The 27,344-nt window shown below is 39.8% G+C and overlaps 1 protein-coding gene across 1 annotated transcript in view; it reads right to left on the bottom strand.

The window, feature by feature from the left end:
* The window catches only part of CTNNA3 (catenin alpha 3), a 412,512-nt gene that overhangs the window by 101,443 nt on the left and 283,725 nt on the right, over nucleotides 1-27,344 (bottom strand). Inside the window, exon 11 of the mRNA XM_077784793.1 lies at nucleotides 20,835-20,991. Within this exon, the coding sequence (XP_077640919.1) occupies nucleotides 20,835-20,991 (157 nt within the window). The remainder of the gene's footprint in view (nucleotides 1-20,834; nucleotides 20,992-27,344) is intronic.

The following is a 27,344-nucleotide window of genomic DNA, read 5'->3' as shown; positions in this document are numbered from 1 at the left end:
CCATTAGTGCTGGTATTGAATTTCCTTTCCTACACAGATCTGCAATCTGCTTTGTCTCACAAGAGAGTGTACGACAAGAACATTAGAAGCACATTTTGTGAAGGTAATAGATCTGATCCATGTTCAGAAGTATCAGTGAAACTTTCCTTGCACTAAGCCTTGAATTAATTCAGAGCTTACAGGTTTCTCGTTAATTCACATGACTGCCATTCTGTACATGAGTATTAAGTTATGTTTTATGTTATCCAATAAATTAGACAATCACAGTAACTTGGACAGATAATACACACCACTAGGTAAGCCTAAACTACTAACTGGGTATGGCATGACTACCTTGGGATTTTGCCTATGCAGAAACCTATGAATTCTAGTTCAGTTTATGAAATGGCTGCATCACAGAATGCCTCTGTAAACAAAAAACATCCTTATCCTTTTCAGATCCATGTCACCACCTCCACAGAGCGCAGAAAAAGAAGAGTTTAGCAATGCTGACTTCGTCAGCACTGTGTGTTCAGCATGTGCAGATTTGGTAGCTGCACCCACAGACTGCCAGCTCTATGCAAAGAGGACATTCAGAGCACTGGCAGCTCCCTCAGCTCCTCCAGTGTCAAACACAACACGTTCAGCTGGAAAGAAGGGGCCAAATGAGCAGGTGCACAAAGATGTTCCAGGCTCCAACCCGTGCTGCACAAGTTATGTCACACCTTTCCTTTTCCAGGCTTCTCTTCCTGTGTATGAACTTGGCAGAGGAGGGGGAGGCTTCCAAACAAACAGTCTATGTGCACAACGATGGAGAGAGAGGTCTGACATGCACAGAACACAGGAGAAACAACTAAAAAAGCCATAGCTACAGCCAAAATGAAGCAGTACAGGCCACCATTGTATTTGTTTTAATACTGTCTAAGTGTTAGCAGAGACAATGACAGAATGGATAGTACAACCACCACTTTAAGAGCCTTGCTGTGAAGAATACACTGCTTTTTGCTGTCCAGCAAAGACAGCAATTTAAGGACTTAATCCTTAACAGAAAGGCAAGGCTTTTCTAGGACCTACCAAGCAAAACCTCCATAATGGAAGATAACAGTTACCTGTTTATTTCATACAATATGAATCTCAAGGTCAATAAAAAAAAAAAAAAAAAAAAAAACCTGCCCATGGTCTCATGGACATATTGTATGATTGGAACACATAGTGGAAAGCTCCCTGTTTCCCAACCTTTCTAAGGGATGTCACAAACACCACTTTTATGGAACAGCAAACTTGACAGCAGATGCTCAGCAGAAATGGAATTAGACCTGTATGCATGACAAGACGACTTTTAAGCCATTTTAGAATTGGATATAAATTAGACTGTGATGTATGCTCTCAGATACTGTGTTTAAAGACAACAAAGAGGGATATAGATTTTATTAATTTTGCATTGTCTATCCACCTTGTACTAGAAAAGCAATGCAAGGTTTTCTTGCCCCATCTGTCCATGGCCACACGTCAGGGGGCACAGGGAACCTGTCTGATGCCATCCATCTGCATATCACACACGCCCAAGCCCTTGGCAGCAATCTGCACACACAGACATCACAAGTGAGTGTGTCCCCAGCACAGGCACTGCCCAGCTCCACGTGCTGAATAACCTCGGTCTCTCACAATGCTCTGAAGCTCTTCCCACATGAGCTACTTCACAATCAATAAAACTTTGCTTAACTTCATTTTCCCAAGGCACAAGTAAGATTATACATTAGCCTTAGGAGATCTAATAGAAAAGGAACACTGCTGATCACATTCCAGCTAAGATTGTTTCAGCCTCTATCTTTCTTACAGATATTTCCTCCTTCCATAACAAATGCATTAGGTCAACTTTTGATTTTCAGCCAAGTATCTTACTTTACCCAAAGCAGAAAAGGAAGATAAGGATGATGGACCATCTCTTTGTCATGAGTCAATGTCTAACAGAAGAGTTAATTGTAACAGTGGATTGATAGATGTTTAAGGAAATTGTCAGATTGCCATAGTTGCAACAGCAATTGTCACGGGCAGTGAACTGCACCTTCTGATTTCCCTCTGGGATTTTGGTGTTAGTCAAAAATGGCCAAAAATTATATCTCAGTTGAGCTAACCAATGGCTAATAAAGCTGTCTGACAAAGCCATGACTCAGACTGTCTCTGGGACAAAATCAATAGCTCTTCCTCTGCATGTCATCCAAGAAAAAGACAGGTGATGCCCTTCCACTCCATTTGGCACTGATATGACCTCAGTTGAACCACTTGAATTCAAGTTTCTCTGCTCAGCTAAAAAAAATTAAAATTGTGAAATAAATGGAGTCATTATGAAAAAAGAAAAGAAAAATACTTACCAAAAATTTTAAAAATTTAGTACATGAAGAAGGATTATAAAACTCAATTTGGTCTCCTGAAGACAGAAAATACAACATTCCTTTTCTGCAAGACCTAAACCATAAAATTAGGAATCTATGCAGTGATAGTGTAGCTAAAAAATTATTTCTATCTTTTCCCATCTGTTGACATGATAAAATGGGAAGCATAGAAGCTTTGTACAAAAAAGCAGCTTCCTTTCAGATAACTCCTATTCCCCCAGCATGGTACCTTAGAGTGCTCATCAGAAAAGGATTCCAAGCTTTCCAATAAAGGCACTACCTAGTACAGCAAAAGACACACTCCCACAGACTAAAAATGCTTTGATGAACTCCAGAAAGATATGTGACATCAAATAAATGGTAAGAAGAATGGCAATCCATACAAAGATTTAGCAAGTTTTAGTGCCAAAGTTAAGAGAACCTAAAGCAATTAAGTGGAAAGTGCAAGTCCCAGTATACAACTCCCTGTTACCACCTTTCTTGTATTCAGACAGGAAAAAAAAAAACAAAACAAAAAAAAACCAACAAGTTAATCAAATTCCCACCTTTTTGCTACATACTGAAGTTCAGACAACACTCAAGGCTAAATTTCCATCTTATGAAACAGATTTTCTTGGCACTTGGAGCTCTTTTAATAAAATACCTATATTCTACAAGCAAGACACTGTCTTAGTCACTATTCAGAAATAAAATCACTGGTAATCACTTAATGTCCAAAGTTTCTGGCAATTTCAAGAGAAGAATTTTTAAATTAATAGAAAAGTACAGAAAAATAATTACTTAGAACAAGGAAAACACATATCCTTTCTTCCCTAATTGTATTAGCTAAACATTCCTCATCTGCCAAATCTAAGAAACTAAATGGTAATTTCTAATATTGTTTGTTGATAATCCATCTGACAGCTCTGTCATTCTGTCTCAGACAAGGGTGGTACTGACAGGCAGGGTTTTTAATTATCTGGGTTTTAGCCAAATGCATTCATGCTTCCAAAACTTTCCTGTTTTAGACACACAGAGCCATAACATAAGAAGCATGAAGTGTCTATTTTCTGGCTTAAAAAGCAAGGAGCTCCAGAAAGCTACAGGCTAAGGCTTCACCTCAGTGCCTGTAAAAATTACGGTGCAAGACCTCAAGGAAAAATTTCCAGGCACCAGAAGGACAAGAAGATTATTAGGGACAAACAGTACTGATGTGCTGCTGGGGCCAATCAAGCATGGACAAACTCACTGCTTTCAGCGAGGAAGGGCTGGCTCTGGGGATGGGGCAGTGCTCTGGTTACCCCTGACTGGAAGGGCACTTGTGCCAATGTCCCCAGGCCCCCGAGAGGGAATTGGGGGTGGCAGTACCTGGGCAGGTGAGCAGCCCTGCAGGCTCACTGAGCAGCAGGCAGTGGGACAAAGCTGATGGCTGCTCCTTAGGAAGGGGCACGGGGAGGCTGGGACCATTTAAGGCCAGACTCAGCACATCCTGAGCAGCTCTGGAGGTGACATGGAGTGGACAGCCCAGCTGGCTCATACTCCAGAGGACAGGCTGACACCCAGACCAACCCCAACAAGCTGGACAAAGGCACCAACAGGCAATTGCTCAGCAGGAAAGTAAAGGAAACCTGGGACTTGATATAAGGGAAAAAAATAGTTCCTCCATTACGAGCATAGGGAAACATTCGAACAAATCAACTGTGAGGACCAGAAATCAACTGATGCAGACAAGTGCAAATGCTGTTGTTTCTAGGTGCCAGAGAAAATGAATTTATTATTCCCTTTGTGCAGACTTTTTCAGCACTATTTAACTATAACCTCCCTCTGAAAGGGGAATTGTGATGCCAAGAAAGGTCAAGCACTTACATGAGAAGGCTCCCAAGGGAACAGGCATGCCTCATGTTAATGGGACAGATTTTCCTGAAGGAATAGGTCTCCAAAATTTTGCCAGAGTGGTCCATGAAACAGTAGGCTACCTTGGAAAAAAAAGGTAAAACCTAAAAGTATCCAGTACACCACAGGACATAAGACAGAAATATGGTGTCTGTCTATAACAGTGAGCTGGAGGCTGCAAGCCAAAAGCCAACAGAAGAAAAAGGATGGAAGATGACTGAGGAGAGAAAAGAGGGAATAGCATAAAGGTACTCCCCTAGGCAATGTCCTTCAGGATCTATCATTATCTGTGCAAGTCCCTCCAGATTATTTTTCAGCGAGAAGAGACAAAAGACTTCATGTTTTTAGAATCTTCAACTTGCAGTCTGAAACATTGGCTTTACTTCTGTTTTCAGAAAATACTAACCAAAGTGTGTATTTCTTCCAAATTTTACCTTAGGACAAACAAAGCATTGATTGAGTTGGCAGCTTCTCCTTAAGGCTCATTTTCATTCACATATGCATGAATGAATCTAAAATGTCAGTATCTAAACTCATGAAAGCTAAAATAAAAAAAAAGCACAAAAAAACCCACAGAAAAACCCCATAAATAAAAACAACCCAACCCACACAGTAAGACCAAACCCATCCAAAATTCTCTGCCACATCACCACCAAAACAGAAATAAAGTATAAAAATATGTCTTAAATAAGTATCTACTAATTACAGAGTTGGCAACCCAAAATTATCAGTTTAACTAGCTGATAAAGGTTTCACATTACAGAAAATTTCTCTCCCTGCATAAGTGAGAATCTTACAGTAATAGTAATCCCTTCCAGAGTTTGATTTCTTTCCCTCATTTCTTTTAACATGAACACATAAGATTTGATTTGAGATGCTAATTGCTTCTGCTTCAAATCCTTGCCCTCCATTTCGTGGGCACAAAATTCAGTCTCCAGACAGGTTTCTGGATTGTCAGCTTCCCCATTCAGCATCCAGATGTATTCTAGGACCTTGGGGAAATGAAGGAAGCACCAGCTTAGGCTCTCAGAATGTTTCAGTGTCTCTCCTCTCCTAAAGCTTCACACAAGCCAAGCTCAGAGAGCTCTGCCAACAGGGAAGTTCCCTGTGGAAGCACACAGGCCAACCTGGATCCAGGCAAGGATCTGGACAGAGCACAGGCAGACAAGAAGCAGACCAGAAGCATGAACACTGGGATAGGACAGAGATAAAGGGAAGCCAGAAAAAGCAAAAATTCAACCTATCCAGCTGGGCAGGGGTCACTTCTCCAAGTCCCGACTTCAGCTGTCCCCTGGGCTGCAAGCCCAAGGAAAACACTTCCCAGAAACACACTCACAGAGCTTGGCCCCAGCCCCTTCATTTGGCCCAGTCCTTTTAAACACACCCTCCTTGTGTCAGCTGAAGAAATTACTGATTTTAGGACAATTCACCTCATCTTCCACATACACATGTAAAGGTCTGCAAGGGCCTGGGACTCAGAGGTGCCCATTTCTCTTCTCTGACTACAATTACCTAAGAACCTTAGCTCAGTTTTTATTCTAAACTTACAAGAGATGGTTCATATTTCCCCTCCACCAGGTACAGAGGCAATATAAAAATTTTTATGTATTAATACTCTGTAATATGCTGCTGGCTCTGTAGGACCAGAAGGGAAAAACAAGGAATTGGAAATGGACAGGAAAAGAGACAATGGAGAGTAAATAAAATATTCTTGTTTTAATCCCTAGAAATCATTCTAACCACAAACTGTGTTTGCAATATGCCCTCCTGCTCCTTTCCAACTGCTACTAAATTCCAGAATAAACATGGCAAATTTTACTCAGACTAGCCATGTCTCAGCTACGAATCTATGTAATTGTAATGTTGATAACCCACAAAATCATGATCTTAGTAATAACTCTCTCCTAGAAGAGCATTCTTTCCACCAAAGTAGCTATAACCAAAATCAATGAATTGCTTCCAAGAGAGTAATTTACCTTAACAAATTCATCAACTTCAGCTTCTTGAAGTACAATGGAATAAACCCTTTCAACCTTGATTTGACCACATTAACCCCTGACAACAATGACCAGAACACCACTGGGCCAACATGAGGCAGCAAACCTTCTTCTAGGAATATCAGACTAAGGAACCTTTCTCTGTCTCAACTACAGCAGGGAGACTGATAGGTCAATGTGCAGTTATTTATGTTAGAATTCTCATGCTACATGTGCCACTGGGTCTAGCTGATGCATTCCCTGGCCAAGGCAGGAGTCTGGAACTAGATGGGTTTCAAGGCCCATTCCAGTCCAGAGCACTCAATGATTCTACAATCAAAATCTGCTCCAAAACTGACAAATAGTCCCCATTTCATCTTCCATAGCAAGTCCTACTTCAATTAACCTGCTTTATACACCCAGCTTTACTAGATTGCTTCAAAAAGTAGCTAAGACTGCATTAGGTGTAAATATTTTATTTAAAGTGCTTCCAGACAGATCCAAGAAGCTATGAGGTAATCAGCACACATCCTTCTCCTCTTACAATGCTTTTTAGGTATTTAAGTTTTAGTGAATGCAGAATACTAGAAAAACATTGCCACGTAACCTTAATTCTGCATTAACAGGTTAATTGTCTCTGGTTTTTCATTTCTTCAGCAGGAGGCTGGCGAATGAGCAGTAACAAAATGAAGCTGCTGAGGACTGGGGTGTGAGAGATGGGGAATCACTACAAGGATAATGGGATTCACCAGAATAAAGAACTCAGAGAGGCTGCTCTTGGTCTGAATACAATACAGACCCAGCTGTGAGCAGCAGGACGGACTAGACCTGCATATCCCTTCCAACCACAATGGTTTTAGGATTCTGTGATAGAGAGGGAAGAACAGCAAGAACTGCCAGCCAAAGAGAGATGGGGCACACCAGACTCCCCAAATGACTGGAACACGCCTCTTCCACATCAGCAAGGCTTTTTACAGACCCTGACATACAATTGTTCAGAACATTTGCCACTGGCTGGCCTTAAGACTTTTCTTTTGAGCTTGTTATCTTAGATGTAATAATTACCTTTCACTCTTCATTTTAGCTACTGGATAATGGAGAATTATTTGCCTTACAAAATCCTGTCACATTTTCCTTTAGTATGTGCCAGTCAGCTCAAAAAATACACAGGATAACATTTTCTTTATACTCAGTCTGGGCCTGTTCCCTTCATTTCCACCACACTGCACAGCCAGAGCATTCATTATCCTCCTCAGAACATTCCCTCTCAAAAAATACAGGAGACAGTTTCCCTTTCTGTCACTTTTATAAAACCTCAGGTAAAAATTCTGGGAGGCTTTTTTTTTTTCCATGAGATGAACTACAGAACAGGAGAGACTTTTCCTGGCAATTTGCTCCTTTGTTTCTTCATTGCCATTAGTTTTGCAGCAGCCTGCTGGAACTGTCTGCAGGAGAATTCTGAGCTACATGAGAGCACTCTCCTTCAGCATGTAAGCAGACAACTGTGTCCTACAGAAAATAAAATGCTCCATAAGCCCTGGCTTGGTCTTTTGTGCCTCACCTGCCTGCCTGGTTTCAATGCAGAGTTACTTAAACACCCAATTAATTAAAGCAGATGGAAGCTACAAAAAAAAAAAAAAAAAAAAAAAAAAAAAAAAGTATTCTCAGTGCTATGAAAGTTGAGATTCAATTTTCTATACCATTTGCTTTGCCAAAAGAGAAAGAACTGAAGTCTGCACTTTTATTGCCCTAGGTGAAATATGAGCTGGCCCTAAACAGGGCATAAATAAATTTGGTTTCTGCCCTTCTGTGGCTGGGAAATGGAAAATTTATTTTGCTTTTTAAGTTCTGCATTCATAATCCAAATCTAGCTAAAATATTGCCTAACTTCATGAAAATATCTCTTAAAAACTCAGAAAGGCTTTGATAAATCACAAATCTTTAAGTCTAAAATGGCAAAAGCAATGATCTCTGAGTAAATGATTATCTGAAAGAATTAAGATTATCTGAAAGAATTAGTTTATGCCAGGAATTACACTGAGACGTACCTCATTGGAAAGGAAAAATCTTTGCAGCAGAGAAATAACTAGCCAGATTACAGGGAAATAGTTCATAGCACCTATCATACAAATCAATACATAGCTGATAACCTAGTTCATAATTTCAGAGCACATGCTACAGCATGAAGAGCTGGCAATCTTCCCAGTTTGGACCAAACAGCATAAGAAGAAATTTGCAATTACTAGAGAATGTCTGTCTTTGCATCAGCTGGAAGGTTTGGACAATTTGTTACCTTCAAAAGATTTCATTTCCTTGGGTGAAGAGAGGAGAGAATTAACAAACGTGATCATATATAATCTAATTCCTTCTGCAAGATCAGGGGTGTAAAATTGGAGAGCTCTGCATTACCTGTTTCACAGTGTGTGCAACAAAGCAGACTGTTATGTTAAATGGTGGCTATTTCATCAGTCTATAAAATACTGTTTAAAGATAACAGCCATCTGCCACTCTTAGATAATTGCTCAGGTGAAAATTCTGACTTTATGATAATATTCTCTTGCTACAGCTTTGTACCTGCTGTACTAAGCAAGTGATAAACACCTGCAAATACTTTTTGATACAACAACCAGTGCACAGAGGGACAAGTGTTAACAGATAGAAAACATTTCATTGAAAAGAGACAACTGGGGTAGAAAACCCCAAGTCTCCCATACAAAAATGGTAGCAAAGCTGTGACAAACTTGTCAGTTTTCCTGGTGGTCACTCTGCAAACTGTGTTGTTTGATGTTGGAAAGTCTCTCAATTGCAAAGAAAAGCTGCCTCTTCATTAGATCAGTTTTCCCACTGAAGTCTAAGCTGATAACATTTTTGCTCGTGGTGGAAAACAGGTGCTGCTGGTTTGTTTTCAACTTGTTTGGGTTTTGGAGGACATAAGTCTGGGAGGTGTGTTTTAAGTTTCATTACACTACCATCCATCAAATTTCTGGGACCAAATCTAAGCTATCTGCTAAACTTATGGACAACAGAAGTCAGGACATGAGTCAGATTTGGTGCACCCCACATACTCAATTAGCACTCTCTTTGATTTCACACTTGGCTTTTTTCTCCCCAGGTGCTAAGGATTCCCAGGTTTGCAGCAAATAAGCACGCCCTATCCGGCTGCTGGAGATTTCAAAGATAGGCTGCCTTTGGATTTTCAAGAAAACCTCATTTGTATACTATTGCTTGATAACAGTTCACAAGAGGGGACTTAGCTTTTGCTCATCTTGTGCACATGTGCAAGTCTGTTTTCTCATGTTTCATTTTGAAAGGACAGATTTAACACGCTGCTCCCAGTAATAAAAGCACACTCCAGTTTCAGAACTACAACACAACTGGATCCTGCTCTCCCAGATAAAGATTTTGTATCTTATCCATGAAACAGAGTCCCACATTCTGCACTGCAGTAGCACTGCCACCTTAAACTCTTAATACCATTGACCAAAATCTTCCCTTACCATTTGGTTGTGCTTATTTTCATACCAGTTCCTGGAACACTTGTGTATGTTTCCAGTAGGCCTCATCACAAAAAGCAAGCAAATCAATTCCTGCAAAGCTACACAAAACCATTAAAAGCTATTGCCACAGCTGCAGCTGGAAAGCCATATAGCAAGCAGCCTGTTGGGAAATAAAACACACAAAAAATTAATCCAAATCTGCATCAAACCCATGCATCCTAGACCATGCTTCAAAGGCTGCCAAATCTCAACTCATCCAAATCCCATACAAAGTGAATTCTAAATGCATCAGCCTTCAAAACATTTGAGAAAGGTACCAGTAGTTTGCAAAGCTCGTGATGAGAAATGAATCTCACAGCTAACACAGTCTCAGCAACAACTTACTGAAATGTGGTAAGAACAGAGCAGGAATTCAATATGAAATTTCAGTTTCTGAATGAAATCCTCAAGTCATCAAAATTCCAAGCCCACTGTTGAACTGCACTACCCAGCTCCTTGGTCCTGCCTACTTGCTCAGTGACTTCATGCATCCCATTCACTCTTACCCCTCTACAGCTCTCCAGAAGTTGACCACTAAAATGTTCCCGTAACCTCACTAACAAGCACAGAAAATCTTGATTTATAAAATACTACTTTTGAATAGCAGGTTTTCATGGGACAAGGCTTGTCAGAATGGTTCCCAAAATCAGCTTGTGATGCAGGGTCAGATCCAGTGATAGGACATGACCTACCTAACCAAGCAGCCCCCAAGAACACACCCATGGCCAAACAAGTGCAACACACTGTAATGTTTGCTCTTGGGTCTAGGCCTGGAGTGTTGCAAGAGCTATCTACATTTAAACCACTGTATCAGGACTGTAAGCTACTTCTGAGGCAAGAACATGGAATATGTATTTGGAAGGGAGGCAGGAGACAATGCAAGATTTTAAATTAAAACAAAATGGATACCATGACATCAACAAATCTCCAGGAAGAAGGCATTCCTCTGAAGAAAACTGAAAATTACTCCAACTATCCATTGTGACATGCAGCATTTTAAGTTCTATTTATCTTTATAACAGAGTAAGAAAAACGGATGACTGTGGTGGTAACTTGTGAGGCAGCTGTAAGGAATCAGGGCAATCAGAAAGCTGTATGTAGTTTTTCTGCTGGTAAACTGGTATTAACTACTGTATAAAAGAATAGGAGAGACAGGAATATTGCATAATTAGGAGTCGAATGAGCCCAATAGAGTAGGAAGCTGTGTGTCACAAACTGGAGGCACCAGCAAAAAGTGAGGTAAGTACTGCAGCTGGTAACTGTACACTGGATTTCTAAAAGGCTTTCAACTGCTATTCCCAGAGAGCTCTGAGATGGCACAGGATAAATGACAGATTTATTGGTCTTACCTCTTACACAAGACAAAAGAAGGGGCAGAAACAAGAAGACAGTCTTCCCAACTCTGTAAGCGAGCATTTCCACAGGGATTGGCTCTGAAATAGTGCAATTCAATGCTTTCAAAAGCAATATAAAAGGAGAGCACCAAAGTAATGAAGGAGGGAATTTTTCTTGTCTTTTCTCATTCCAGGCAGTCAAAGCTGACAACAAAGAACTGAAGATGGTATCACAGCACCAAGTGATCAGTGAATTAAGCAAACCAGTTCAATGTCAATGAACTTAAATGTGTAGTGAAAAAAAACCCTAAGCCTACACAAAATACTGACCTATAAATTAGTTACTACAGGTGAGCCTAGAAAGTTCTGAAGTCAATTAAGAAAACACTAGAAGCATGGTAGCTCAACAGTAATTAAAGCAAATAATGCTGTGATTTCCCAAAGAGTATCTGATAGTAAAGACATATCTAAGATACTGCAAATAGTTCTTGCCCTTACTTCCATTAAAAAATATCCATTTCAGTAAGCAGCACAACTGAACCTCCTATTCCTCCACAAGATACACCCCTACATTGTTGAAATACACCTATTATAATGTTATGGAAGAAAAAGAGTTTAAAAGAAAGAGCAGGGAAAAGCAGAGGATTTTCCCAGCAGGGGCAAAGCATTATGATGGTTTTGGCAGAGTTTCCAGGTGGGTCATCAAGGGCTAAGAGCTGCACCACCAAGAACAAACTGCACACACTCAGTGACACACAGATCCAGCTCTTAGTATTGCTAAAAAAAGGAAAAATCCAAGGCTATTTTCTTACAAGCCAGGTGAGAACAACAAAGAAGGAGCTTGGCCATTTTTAGTTCAGCGAATTCATATTTATCCTGAAGCACATTACAGTCAGGCTGAACAAACTTGATATACAAGTTATTGAAACCCACAGTGTCATTTACCTTCCTATTGGAACTGTAATTAAGTGCACACATCTCTTATGTTAAACTTCAATTCTTATGCTTATTCTCCTACAAAAAGCAGGGCACAGTATTTTGCTATTGCAGGTGCCAGAAGGCCAGCATGACAACATCAAATTTAATCTTAAGTCTCTGAATAGCATCTGGTTGGTTTGGGTTTTCTCCCCATGATTTCCATTTGCTAAGGGTGAATCTGCAATTGCAAATATTTGTGATTTATCTGTAAACATACTACATGGACTGAAAAACTGGTAATAAACGGAACCAGAACTTTAAACTATTGATGGAAAACGAATTATATCAAGAGAGATAAGCAATACAGAAATCAGAATCATTCCCCTACTCCTTGGCCAAGTATTTACAGTGTATTTTGCAGTTTGAGTGACTTCAACTGTCTAGATTACCATCTTAATGACTACAAGTGTCATGTGAACACATAACAAGAGTTATGTGAAACAGAGCCTGGTCAAAATCCAAAACTTTCTGCTATTAATACTTCCATGCTGAGACCCAGACTTTCCATGCACAGAAGTGCTACTCATCAAGTGGTGTTTTTTTAACATAATAAAAGATGTAGCAATGTCACAAAGTTAAAAGGGTGATCTTACCTCTACAAGCAAGCCCTACTAGGGAGCCTCTTGGATATCTCAATTGCAGAGTCCAGACTAAGAGCATTTCAGTAGCCACAAAGAATAAAATTACTGCATTATTACATTATCTAATCTCATTAGCCCTGATTACACCCAACACTTTGTATCTGACTTGAGCAGAACTGCGTATTTTGACAAAAAACAAGGGACCAATAAAGCACATAAAGCTGTGCCTGCAGAAGTACAAACTGTAGTGACCTCAGACTACCACCTTCCATAATGCAGGCTTAGTGTAGCTGTTCAGCACTATGAGCACTGACACGCATTCCTGAATCACTGAATAAAACGACAACACATTAAATTGCATTAAAAAAAAAAAGGCAGAGATGTCATACACTGTTTCCAAGTGGCTACCCTAAATAAGCAGACAAAGCATTAAAGTTTTACAGTATAGAGGAAGGAAGGACACTGAAAGTTTTAGAATATAAACTTCAAAGGAAAGAAATTAGAAGATTTTGGAGTGGCAGAGGAAGGAAATAAGAAATTTTCAGTGGAAATGCACACTACTAAAGAACCGAGCAAATTTAAGAATAAAATGAGGAGAAATCACTTGAAAAATGGTTTCTAAACTTCAAAATGCTACAACACGAGATACAGCCTTTCAGAACTTCTAACCTGAACTTCAGCAGTTGTCTTTAAATAAATGTTTAAGCCTATCTTAAGCTTCCAATGGAATATGAGAAGAATTAGTAGGGATGGACAGGCTTTTCCAGAATAACTACCACTTTAGTTTGGACACAGTTTGCTGATGCGTGGTCATCAGTGGGAATCATCACAGATCCTAAAAGAAGCAGAACCACTGGTTAGCAGACACAATGAACAGAGGAGAATAAATTAACCACCTCTGCTGCTCTGCACCCTCCCCTCTCAAACTGTCAGAAATTAAGTTAAATTAAGGTATCTTTAGCTTGAAGTTTGCTGGTTTTGTTGCTAACAAGGAAAAGGGGTTTTATACTGAAACCCCAGAGCCTTCTCCTCCCTTCAACTGTAACAAAAAGATATTAACACCCCCTTCATATCTTGGCCTGTTTCCATCCTGCCTGCCTGCCTCCTATGGCAACTACAAATTATTCTTTCAGATTACCTGAGGTTCTGGGGGGAAAAAAAAGCCCAGCACTGGGTAGACTATGACACAATCATGGATAAATGAATATGATGCCATTAACAGGACAGGAAGTATCAAGAAAGTTATTTCTTAAGAATACCTTTATACAGAATGTGACACTGAATAATGAAGAACAGCTCAACAGCAGAGTAACTACCACAGGGCAGAGATAAGGAAGGCTGTGTGATATTCAGAGATCATTATAAAACCTGGAAGAGTACTCGCATATAATTGCATTTAGGGATGTGAAAAGGCAGAGGAACTAAACAGACATAAGAGGTATTTTTTTTAAAAATGACTGATGCAAAGTAATTTTGAAGAAATTGAGGAAAGGTCTGCCTCAATTGCACAGAATTGGATAATGCTACAGATCTGCTACATATTTAAAAAAACCTCACTACCAACAGGAAATACATCAAACCAGAAGATCAAGGGGAGAATTAATAACATTTTATATTAGTCTAATCTCAGCAAGCGTTTTCTGTATTTATGAAAGAATTACTGCACCATCCAGTACAAGCAGTCACACTCTCCCAAAATGAGCTTCTCTGTCCACTGAGTACCAAAGAAAAACAAGGGAGACTAAGCTTAGGAAATGTATTCAGCTGGAGATGGAGGAAGAAATGCTCATGAGACTTGGTAAAAAAAAATAAATCACCTATTTAACAACTACTTTTCTTTAAAAAGTTATGGTTTGTAACAAACACTGGATTAATACTAATGCAGAGACAATGATATAAAAAGCCTGCAACTGTCTAATTTCAGGTCTCTTAAGGCTGAAGCATGGCAAGACTGACAACTGCTCAGTACAATCAGTGGCACCCGAGTCCAGGAGAACATGAGCAAAGAACTGCACAAACTCCACGCAGCTGTTTTATGCCATCAATCACAAACAGACATTAATATAAAGCCTACAAAGAACACCAACAATATACACAGGAATAGAGTTGAGACACAGAAGTCCATCTCATGTAGCTCTTCCAAAGAATGCAACAAACACCAAAAATAACCCTTAAACCTGGCATAGGCTGGAGAAGAACATTTCCGAAGAGAAACTAACTTCTGTGCAATCCAGCCAAGAATTAGTACAAACAAACCAAGAGGTTTCTGTCAGGATCTTTTCTAAAAGTGCTCAACTGGTTTAGTACTACACAGAAATAATGAAGCACTGGGTCAGTGCTTCATTCTCCAGTCTCCATACTCCAAAAACCAAATATCTTATGGAAATACACTTACATGAATCTACTCTTGATTGGTGTGACTCAGATGAGCTTCATTCTTCTCTCAGTGATGCAAGCAGGAGAAGGGATTTGCCAAGCAGACATTTTTTACATTTTATTGCAGTAGATTAATACTAGTTGTGTTGCATTGCTTAAGATTTGTTGTACAATAATAGCCAAGACCAAATTAAAATCAAGATCTGGACCACATATAACTGAAGAAGTCTCAAATTGAACTTCTGCAGGAAGTTGGAAATTTGTCCTGTTCTGCACAAGATGCTTTAGTAGAGAATCTTCAGAGGTCTCTTCTAATCCTTGTTAGTCTTTAATTCTGCTTCTCTATTCTGCTATTTCGTACATGCTATCCCACATAGTCATAAAGTCTACCTGACCCAGTCTTTCCTAATCAACTACTGAAGATCTCTTCCAGCTCTAGAAACTGCAGCAGCAGCAGCTGGGGCTCCAGATCTGGAGCTATAAACGTTGGGGAAAGAAGTGAAGCTTGAGTATTTGCTCCCTCTTTGTGATCAGTAAATTACGTCTTCAAAAATAAGCCTGTGGATAAAATACATAAGGTAGGTTCTTTTTCCTGATTATTTTTGCTGATGTTTAACTGAGAAATCTTCACTGAAATCAAATAAAAGCAGTCAAAAATATCATCTCTTAGCTGTTGTTGATGGCCATAAGACTGCTTGCACCCACAAAAAGGATTTTCTCCAACAGCTTTACTGTGAAATCCAGTCTTTTGCTGCTTTCCTTGAATTAAAAGTAGTTTCTGATGGCACAGGCTTACATTAAAAGGCAACGTTTATTCTAACATGGTTGCATCATACTGTTTCCCACCATGTTTGGAAAAACTTAGTTTTTAGATTCCAAAGGAAAGACTACAAGACTGGAAAAAACATCCAGCTTGCATGATTTCAGACTTTTCAGAATTCCCTGCACGCTCCACATTTGGAATGCAATCTTCTCTACTCCATTTGGTGGGAAAAATGTGCAAGGTTTCCTTGGATCTGCTCTGAAAGTCTTCCCATCAGCCCAAAACAAACGTACCATAGGAAAGTGAACTATGGCTCTTGTCCTCCTTGTCAGGAGTCACTGATTGGTCCCAGCTCTTCAGTATAAATGCTATTCTCTCTTGCCTACTCGGGTAATCTGGAATGATCCTTTATCCCATCACAGAACTTCCTCAGCAGTATCTGAAGTCTTTACCTATTTAAGGCCCCTCAGGCCAGTTCCTGTAAGGAGCTGAATTTGTGGGGCACCTGTGGATACACTGTGAAATACCCTCCTGTTCACAGGACTAACAGTGGCAGCCTCTCCAGATTCCACTGCAGATTGATTTGCCTTGTCCACATTTGCCAGTATCAATATACCAGTGCAAACTGCTGGGGGCAATTGCACAAATCCTCACCTGAGGCAGACATGTAAGTGACATCATTCCCTATGACTTCATCAGGTAAAGAGCAGCAAACGGAACTTCTGGCAGGGAAATAAACTGGACATCAGACAAAACCCTCTCAGTGTCTAATGACTTATTACCCATTATTTGGAATGGATTTACCTTAAGAAGATTAATTCAATTAGAAGTGCTGATGCAATTAGAAGGGACAAAATGCACTTTAGACAAATTTTATTTTAAGAAGTTATATAAAAGGGCAGAGAGCACAGACTTCATTTTGCACAAGAGGAAAGGCTCTGGGTCATTTGTGGACTGTACTTGAAGAAGAAAGATTTACTCACACATGTGGAGGAATGAGAAAAGAGATGAACAAGGAAACAATTTTATCGAAACATGGCACTTCCATTTTGGTAAAAGAGGAACTACTATTAAAGGAATTTAAGCATTGTGATATTATAAATATCACAATGAGCAAAATTCAAGACAGCTTTAGGAAGGCTGAAGAGAAGGCCCAGCTGATGAAATCTTAGTTTGGGCAAGGACTTTAACAGAATGGACACAGAAGCAGTATAGGGGTCTGTCATGGAAGCTCTTCAAGAAGACAGCAGAAAGGAAAAAACAGAAACCACAGGTCCTGAGAATTTTGTATATATAAACACACTTTGGATCAGCTATATGGTCCTTGAAAAAGTTAATTCTGGGACTAAAAGATCCAAATCTTTTCTTACTGTTTTTCTAACACATGACGAAATCTAAATACTTAATAATTGCAATTAGCCTGTCATTGCAATTACACACCATCTTCAGTAGCAGAAAACATACACACGAAAGAAGGAAATACTGACATTTCAGATTTTCTGCCTACACTCACTAGGTTTACTAAGGCAGTTTTGAATAAAAGAGTATTAAAATTACACAGAAGAATCAACATCAGGAAATGAGCCTTAAACTCTGTTTCAGGCTAATTGTATGAGGCAGAAAACACTACGAGCCAGTTTACAAGAGCAGAGGGTTGAGGATAAAACTTCAGATTTACCAACATGAATGCAATTACAAGCAGAACAAAACCAGTTTCCTGGAAATGCATTCATCAAATGCAACAGCACGTTTTAATTTATGAATCTGCAGACTTCACATCATCATGATAAATGGATGACAGTAATTTTTTAACTTAATGTCAGTGGGTTGTAAAGATTAACACCCATATTCTTCCTTGCATAAATTAACTATCCAAAACTGATAGGCTGAGACTGATTCTCTGTTCCTACAAGGTGTAACAAATCTATGAACAACAGTATCATAATTCATAATGTTTCATAATTACAATAACTTTTTTTTAACACAAGTCATTAACTCTTGCTTTACTTTATAAGGAACAGGCCTCCACTTCAACTATTTGCAATCAGACCTCTTATTCACTTGTAATAAACCTGATTTAATCTTTTTTTTTTGTTCTGTAGTGCTGTTTTGCTTTATTATAATACCATATACTTGGCTAGAACAAAACACAACTTAAAAAAAAAATCCAATTTCAAGAAGATGCATTAATCTGAAGCAAAGACCAATACAGTCAGAAAAAGAAGAGCAGCATTTTGTTTATTATTAGATGTCATTTATAAGAGTATTAAAAAAAAAAAAAAACCAAAAAATAAGCCACAAGGAAAAAACAACCAACCTTCCAAATGCTCACAAATTCTCATTCCCCGAGTGCTAGTGGGACAAGCAGGATTGTCAGAAATAATTGACCTCTCAATTGGTCCAAGAAGAAATTTTAAATGAACTTTAAAGTAGGCAATTCTCTTGTACAATGCAGAGTTCTGAATCACCAGAACCACTAGGGAAGGTGTGTTTACTGTATTTCCTAAAAAGTGTTCTGTAACTCTGAATGGAATTCTGATACTCCAGGAGTCATCATTTCCCCCATCACCTGCAAAGTCAGCAACTCTAAGTCATTTGAGTGAGGAGCTGACACAGCGCAGAACCCGTTTTGAAAGAAATCTGCTATTTAAAAAAGTATTTCTTGCCCAGAATGCCCATGTTGGCATGAGATGTACAATACTAATTTCTGTAGAAAAAACCAGAGCTGTTAAACACTGGTCCTGGAATTCCCTTCCTCTCAAACACGATGCAAAATCCTCAATACACGTTACCTTTCCTAATTACCGAGTAATTTCCAAAAAGGGCATCTTCTATTGCACTTCTAACCCTTCTATTTAGATAGAGCAGTATGTGAATGTTTTAATCCCTCAGAGTAAAGCAATGGTGCTAATACCCTGTGGAGTAAACCAAGAGTGGTTTGCACTGCTCCTTACAAGTAGTGCTAATAATTACTTCTTTGTACGTGAACTAGTAAAAAAAAGCTTCCCAAAGCAAAAAGGTGACATTGCCACAGAAAATATCTTCTCAACAGAGCCCTTAAGAATAAGCATGACACTTCAAGTTTAAACAAATTAAATTAACATGTGCCAAAGGGTTCTACCAAAGCTTGCAGAAGCTGTTCTACACACAGTTTAAAGGAAATACAGCAATGTTTACCTTTCTTGGACCTCATGGCACACATCAGTGCTACCTGAATTTGTTTCTGCTTTTACTTACTGTGAAATAGTCAATCATTTAAATGTGTTCAACCAAAGAATGTAAATACACTTAAAAGCCTGGAGTCTTCTCTGAAATGAGCAGCTGCCTAATGACAGATTTTTCTTCTACACAGTTATTATTGGAATGCTTAATTTTATTCTTCAAGTCCAAGAAATTTTGAAAAAAAAACCCAACTGAAACGTGCCATTTCAATGAATCATAGCTGTATAGATAAAAATAATCACTTGAGCCCAATATATCTGACAGAAGATTTTTAACCTACTAAGAAATCTCCTGAGTTTTAAAGAGATTCGTGTATTTTATTCATTAGCAATTGACTTGTTTCATCTCTTTATTAACAGCTTTAGCAATATCTGCATAAATTTCAGGAAATCTCAGGAACAGGGAAGATTTGCACTATAAACAAGAGGCAGGTTCATAAAGCACTTCCATCAAAGGCTAACTTACAGAGGGAGAAAATAATTCTCAGGTTGTGCCACTCTGTATGAAAATGCTGAGATACCCACAGGAGAGTAACTATGAATAACTAAGCCACACTATTTGCAGTAAATTCTTCTACACTCAGACCTAAGTCACTTGCCAGGTACACCAGCTGACCTTGTAAAGCAAGGATGATTTTCCTACCCTTAGAAAAGTCTGTATCCCACATCAGCAGACCCACAAAGGGGCTGAACAGCCACCTCTGCTCATTCTGGTTGCACTGGAATATCCACACCTTGATGGTACAAATAACACCATTCACTGGGGCTCTGTTCCAGCAGCTTCCAGTCCCCACAGTGACAATACCAAGTAAGCTTTAGAGCAGTGACTGCCCAAATTCTGCCCCTTCCAGGCAAGAGTCTACTCTCAGGTTTAATGAGCAAAGCATGAACTTAGCTGTGAGTTCACTTACACGGGTTTTAAACTACTGACACCTGCAGAACTACTCATGTTTCCTACTGCTGCATAAACCAAGTAGTTCTAACTAATGGAGCTAAGCCCAAAGGACATGCCCAAAGAGAAATGGGCAAGCACAAAACCCACTGACCATAAAGACACACAGGAATTAGACCACATTTAAGGCAGATGAGACAAACTTTTCCTTCCTTTCCCTGTTATGCTACTTTAAGAGAAATCAGTAAAGTAGAATTATACAAATTTACATGTGCTTCACAATATAAGGATTTCTAAACTATGCATACAAAGGTATATTTTTGCAGAAGCAACAGAAAAAAAGGCACTGTGCAACTGAAATGCTTTTGTCTTCCTCACTAAGGAAAGTGAGTCAGTGAGGGATCTTTAAACTGCAAAAAGTGAAACAACTGTTTTCTCTCTTCTTTTTAAATGCTGAAGACACTCACTGCTTCAGTAAATACAGTTTACTACTCAAGGCCTCTTCAGTGAAGAGATCTGTGAAAGTATATTTTGTGTGACAAATATCCGTGACACGGAAAATTCCAGAAATTCTACTGTGCATGCCACAGTAACTGGAACACAGGGTATCACAACAACCCCCTTGTTCAAGCTATATGCACAGGGATATGCACTTCCTTTCCTCAGAGACTTCTCACAGCTGCAGAGAGGATTTGAAACTACAGAGGTAAATGAAGCTCTGGGGATGGATAAATGTACCCCTGTCACACCCACCTGGTCAGCCCCAGGGACTTCTGTCCAGCAGGAATATCCACTGGGTGGGGACATTTGAAATAACAGCAATAGGCTCACAAATCACTAAACAATCTCATCATTCACTGGTTTCCTAGTGGAAAGTGCTGAAAATTTTTCTAAGTATATAAAAGAACAATTGGATTCTGAAAATTATCATACCTGATACAGCAAGGAAATCATCAATACTTGTTATATCATCCACAGCTTCAGTAAGAACACGGATGTGATTTTCCCACGTACTCCTATACATCTCCATGTTGTTTTTCACAACTTGACTTTTTGGTCTGGCAGCAAGAGCTAAAGCAGCATTAATAACCTGTACCAAAAACAGACAAAACCAACTAAATAATTATTTCTTCAGAAATCAAATATAGTGCAATACAACACTTATGTTTTACTTATCATAGCAAAGTATCATCCAAACAAAAGTTTGCTCAGCTTTTGGTTCTGTTCTCAAGCACAAGTGCCAGTCAGATGTTGCTTAGGCCAACTTCCATTTCAGCTTCATAAATTAAGAAGCTGATGGAAGAGGACAGCAAAATCCCAGCATTTTGGTTTTAGTTGGAAAATCACACTCTTCCAGCTTGCAGGATATCGAATACAAGGAGGTTTTCACTCACACACACTTCAAGCACACACTTATGAGAACAGCAACCATCATTTCAGTTCTGAGTTTAACATCAAGAGCTTGCTATGGAGTATCTCTGCTGAGAGACAGAAAATCAGCCTCTGCCACGTAAAAGTGGGAGGTTTTTCCCATAACAACAGGTGTGTCTTTTAGGATTAGAGGCATGGGACACAACACATACTACAACTAGATATCAGCAGTAGTCTGGTTGTGTTCAATCAGTTCAAACTAAAACTAGAAATTATATCCACATGAAGAGGGTAGATTTCACCTCTTTCAGAAAAGACTAGTGTTTGAAGGTGCAAACACTGGATCCCAAAGTGATTATTTCTATAGATACATATTCAGTCAATTATCTAGAGAGGCTTTTTCCTAATAAGGAAGTTTATTGTTATTATATACATAAACATTTTTAAAATAAACTAACACATATGCCAGGTTGAAGCTGAACATTAACTTTTCAACTTGCCTTTCCTTCTGAATGCTGCTTATTTATCAAGGGGGGAATGATTTTAAGACAACCAAACACCACACAAAATATGGGGAGAATAAAAACAACACACCCTTGTTGCTGAGCATGGCAGAGAATTAAAAAGCACAGGAAGAGCAGCAGGGAAAAAAAAGAAAAAAAAACAACATCCCAAATTAGATCTATTACAAGCTATCTTTCGCTTTCTGAAAAAGGAAGAAACTGTTCAAGTTGTACAGTGGCCCTGGAAACTATCATAAAAAGATTTTGCAATATAGGCCAGAATATGCTGGTGCAGTAACAATCAGAATTCTGCCTTCCCCATTTGGGTCAGCTGGGCTCCTGACTTGGTAACAAACATTTGTGGTACAGGAAAAGAGCAGAAGCTCTGATACTGCCAAGAGCAAAAGGCATCAAGGCTGGAATCAAACAAGAAGCACCTGTGTGCTGGAGGACATGCTTATAAAACTGGGGATGCAAGTTGTAATTAATAATCGTGCTGGTTTTCCATTAGGTGGCATTTGGTGAGGCAGGAAGAAGCCACCTATGGAAATTATTTTCCTGAGAGGAGCTGCTGAGAGCTTCCTCCATGTCTAAAACACCAAACAGACTAGTTTTGAAGGCTGACACATTGTTAAACCACTAGGAAGCTGAACATGCCCCTGTGAACACACGTTAAAAAAGAAAAAATACCAGGAAAAGCTCTCTTCTGGCATCTGGAGAGAGAAGTTCTTCCCTGTGGAGGCTGGGAGCCCTGCCACAGAGACTACAGCACTTCAGCCTTGGCCGGGCAGAAACAGGCTGGGAGAAACACCCCTGGGTTAGGGCGAGAAAAGCCTCCCCCCAATAAGCTTTTGCAAGCACACGTTAATTTTTAAAGTTTTATTGGCTCCTCCAGTTGATGTCACCCGTGTTCAGCCCCCTTTTCCATATTAGCACTCCCTCTAGAATGTTCTCTCCTTTTCCCATCCCCAGTGGCTCACGTTTGGTGCCTTATTGGTTCCCCTGCTTTACTGCTGCTCCCCTGCACCACATTTCCCTGTTTCCATTGGCCCTTGTCCCTCACATCCACCCCTTCTTCCCCTTATTTAATCCTGTGCCTCCCACCCTGTTTTTGTCTTTGTCCCTGGACCCTCTTAGAACAAACAACCTTTGGATTTCCAAACGAAGACCTGCCCTCGCTTTACTTGTTAGCTCCTTTTTAGCCAGAGTGCTCTGGGCCCAAAAGCGCAGGTCACGCAAAGGGACTCACCGAGGTGCGACCTTCACTTCCCCGGCCCGGGCTGGCCCAGGAAGGGCCAGGTGGGCTCCAGAGCTGCAGGGGCTCCATCGCCACTGAGCCTCAGCCTGGCCCGTGAGATCCCAGCCCTCCCACAGCGTGGCCACCCAAAAACCCACGGTGGCTCTGCAGCCCGCAGAGAGCAGCCCCGCGGCTGGAGCTGAACGCAGCGGGGGCTGGAGACAGCCATGTGGCCAGAGTGGCTGCTGCTCTCCTAGCCCGGGCCCCTGAGATTCTGACACAGCCCCAGACCACCTGAAGATCCATCACCACGAGTGATCTGGCCACATCCCTGCAGGGATCACCCTCTGCAAGTCCCAGGTGAGATCTTAACTCTTTCAGTGCCCAAATAAGGCTGGTAGAGCTACAATCCTCCCTCAGTGAGAGAAAAGGACAGAGTGAAGACACATAGAGAAACAACAGGAAGACATCAAGGTCAGCAAAGAAAGAATCAAGTCCCATATGGCAGGAGAATGGGGAGATGCCTTAAGTTTAAGCTGAAATCCTCTTGTAAATCTATGGAGAAGAATATAATTGACACATCAGGCTCTCTTTCCCTGTAACTCATTGAAAAGTATGTGGGATGAAGCATTCAAATTGAAAATACGAGCAAAGGTATCTATACTAAAGTAAGCAGATGCTGAAGTAGCTGTGATCCCATCAGAAGTTTGGAGAGAGAGAGAGAGAGAGAAGAGTGATGAAGACCCTGTGCCCCCAAGGAGAGAAGAAGACCTCTGTTCCCAGAGATGAAGATGATTTCAAAGATAGATAAAGAGAACTTAAAGTTGACATGTCCCATAAACACAGCTGTGAGAAGGCTGCAAAAAGATGGGAGGGTCTTCACGACTGCAGAGTCCCAGGCAGCTGCTATTTGTGAAAATTAAAAGCCATGAAGGAACTGTTCCTTGTGGAGAAGTCTCCATGACATGGCAAGGGACACTCATTTCCCTAAGTGAATGAAGATTATTCTAGAGGTGATAAGTTGACTGAATTGTTTCTGTACATTTTTAGTAGGAAAGAAAAGGTTGTAGGGCAAAGGAAAAATGTTCTAGAAGTTTTGATTCTTATTATTCTTTATTTTAGTTACTATTAATAACTAAATAATACTGTTAAAAGTTAGTTTAACCGTTAAAAACTAGTAATACTGTTTTCTTTGTACCCTTTTAAAGTTTTGAGCCTGCTTTGCCTTCCTCCCAATCCTATCTCACAGCAGGAAATGAGTAAGCACAATCTAGTGAGTGCACTGGCATTTAGCCAGCACTCAGCCCACCACATTATTTGTTGCATTGGCCGGCAAATCTCAAACTGGCAAACCAAAACCACTACACTAATTTTTTCAGTTCTAACTCTAAACATTTGAAAATGTTGGAAAGCAGGTTTCAAGCAGTCAGCACATGTATTTTTGTCCAAATTATACATTTTGTTAGGATGCATAGCACACACAAAAACTGAATTCAGTGCTGTACAGTTGCATACAAGGTATCGCCTCCAGTTTTCTCTATTTCGAAAACAATACCCAAGATACATAACTTTCCACAGACATTGCAATATATAAAAGACCACTTTGGCTCTACAGCAGCCTCCCCAACACTTCTAAAATTAAGAAATTTGTAGGATTTGAGGCTTTAACTGTTTTCATTCCTATCATGCTTGATCCATTTTCACAAGATCAATTTTCTAAGCCAGAGGCTCAAAATTTCCCCTCTATAATTCTTAGGTCACATTGGTTCTGTTATGACTTACCACACTAACTAATATAGGTTTTAAAATGTGTCCATTAAGACTGAAATACTGAACAGGTAATTTCTAACTTTTCTGTTTAAGCCCCTCATTAGATATTAAGTGAAAGTCAAACTCTATTTCTGCTTGAATACAATAGTCCTTTTTTCACTGCATTTTCTTCTTTGTTCTGACAGATTTACCAGGTTGGCTTTGCCAAAAATAACAATGAGATGGTGCAAAAAGCTGTTCCAGTATCAGAGCCAGCATCTTTTAGCTCACCAACTTTTGTCATGACACATGCAATAAAGAGGTGAACTGCTTGGGAAGATCATCACAACTGTTAAAGAATGTAGCAAACTTTATCAGATGGATGCATTTAGAAATCCTTATGACTCCAGATAGCTCTGGGGAAAAAAGTCCTGAAGCCTGCAGTAACTACAGTCCAGATAGGTGGGCACTCTCCTCTAACAGCACATCTTATGGGCTGAGGCTGCACAAGGGCTGCAAACTATCACCTCTAACCACCTCAACAACACCAACCAGAGCATTTACCTAATTTAGGAATTCAGGAAATTTACAGCTACAAATGAAATCAGGTCCATCCCACACAAAGGCAGCTAATCCTGAATTAAGCATTAAAGGTGACACTCTTCCTTATTGTTCCCCTGGTAAATTGCTCTGACCCTTAATGCCCTATTAAGAAAAGACTTAATTTCACTTTGGATAAACGTGGCTTCCAGAAGTGTGGAAACAACTCAGGAAAACCTACCATAGGACAATTCAGACTGATAGCAATTAAAACCAAATCCTGTCACATCTAAGTTGCAGAGCACACTCTAGACCCTGTATGCCTTTGTCCTGCCAGGAAACCACATCAAGGTATGAGACTTATGGCTAAACACAGATCTAATGTGAGCTCTGTTCTATCTGGAACTGTCCCAAAGCCATGATCCACATGAATGGATCAGACTGTGCCCTCTCAATCTACCCCAACAAACTTGAAGACATACATTATCACACAAGTAAAAGGAAAACTTTAAACCCTCTTCTTCCGTAAAAATAAGAAAAAAACATCAAGAAAATAAAACAAAATTTCACACTGGGACATACTCAGACTCACCAACAAGAAAACAAGTTGAAAATGTCACTTCTTAGCCTTCATGAGGTTTATCAGCTTTCCTACTTCACTCCAACTATCATTCATGGTATAGATTTATCTGAATTGGCCTCAAGACACAGTGAGAGCAAAGCTCATCAGAAGTCTGTTTCACCACTGCTTCCTGATCTAAAATAAGGTTAACATTTGTCACTGGCTAATTAAATACAGCCTTATTCTACCTTATTACAGAATATTAGGCAGTTCAAATTCCATTATTACTTTTTCCCCATTTGTATTCCTGCACAGAAATATCACAGTTCAGGTTACCAAAAAGCTGCTACTACTCCTACTCACTGCTGGGGCATTTCACTAGGAGCTAAATCATCAGTTTTCAAATAAATCCTTGGACTTGTGAGCAGAACCTAGGTGAGGACAGCATGTGCTATTATTAGTTTCACAGCAGTAATAGCCACATGTCCTCATCAAGTACAGGATACATCATTCTCTATATGTTCCATCAAATGAAAACCAGTCTGAAGTTTAATATCACAGTGATTACACAAGTTGAGAGAAGCTTGAGGACACAGCAAAATTATGACAGTAATAAGATCCTACCTTCTACTAACTTCTGAACAGCCAGTTGTTACATCAAAATACAGATAAATTAGAATGGAATCTGAGGCATGCACGGAACATGAAGCTTTCAGGGACATACTCCTGTGCACAATGGGCCAAAACAGGGTGCATGGTGGGGTGGGGGTGGAAAAACAAAACACCAAGACCATGACAGGCCCACCAAGCCACACCTGGACACTATTCACACAGTCAGCTCAAGACTAGCACAGCTACTCCTTTATTGCAGAAGTAACAATGTGGGGACAACAGACATCCATCCTGCCACAGGAGGCAGGGAAGCAGTGTTCAGTGAGATGGTGCCCTGAGGGAAGGATGAATCCTCCAGCCCAAGCAAGGTCAGGCAAAAGGAGACAACCCAAAAGTAAAAAGTACATATGAAGGGTTGGATCAACATTACAAGATAATACTTTTACAGTTTTTCAATTAAAAAAAAAAAAAAAAAAGGAAAGAAGCAATGGCAAATGTCTGCTACAGCAGTGACTACAGCAGAATAAAACTAGAAATTTCTTAGAAATTAAATATAGGGATATTCTGAATACCAAAAATTGTTAGCCCCTCTAACCAAAATAAGAAAAATACCTTAATTAATAGCTTGGATTTTGTTTGGTGATTATCTTTCTTTTCAGATGAACAGGAGCTGGCCACCCAGCATTATTTATATTCACTTGCACATCCAGCAGACTACCAACAAAATTAGGAGGGCAAAGACATCAACTTGACATAGTAACAGCAGAGCCAAGTTCAGTCAAATATTTCTCAAATATGCTTGAGAAATTTACCTCTAAGAACAGAAGGGTCAGTTCTGCCCTAGTGTAAGCTACTACAGCAATGCTGTA

Source organism: Lonchura striata, chromosome 7 (genome assembly GCF_046129695.1).
Source record: "Lonchura striata isolate bLonStr1 chromosome 7, bLonStr1.mat, whole genome shotgun sequence".
NCBI lineage: Eukaryota > Metazoa > Chordata > Aves > Passeriformes > Estrildidae > Lonchura > Lonchura striata.
The sequence above is the reverse complement of the archived record's forward strand: the minus strand, read 5'-3'. Positions and strand labels throughout refer to the sequence as shown.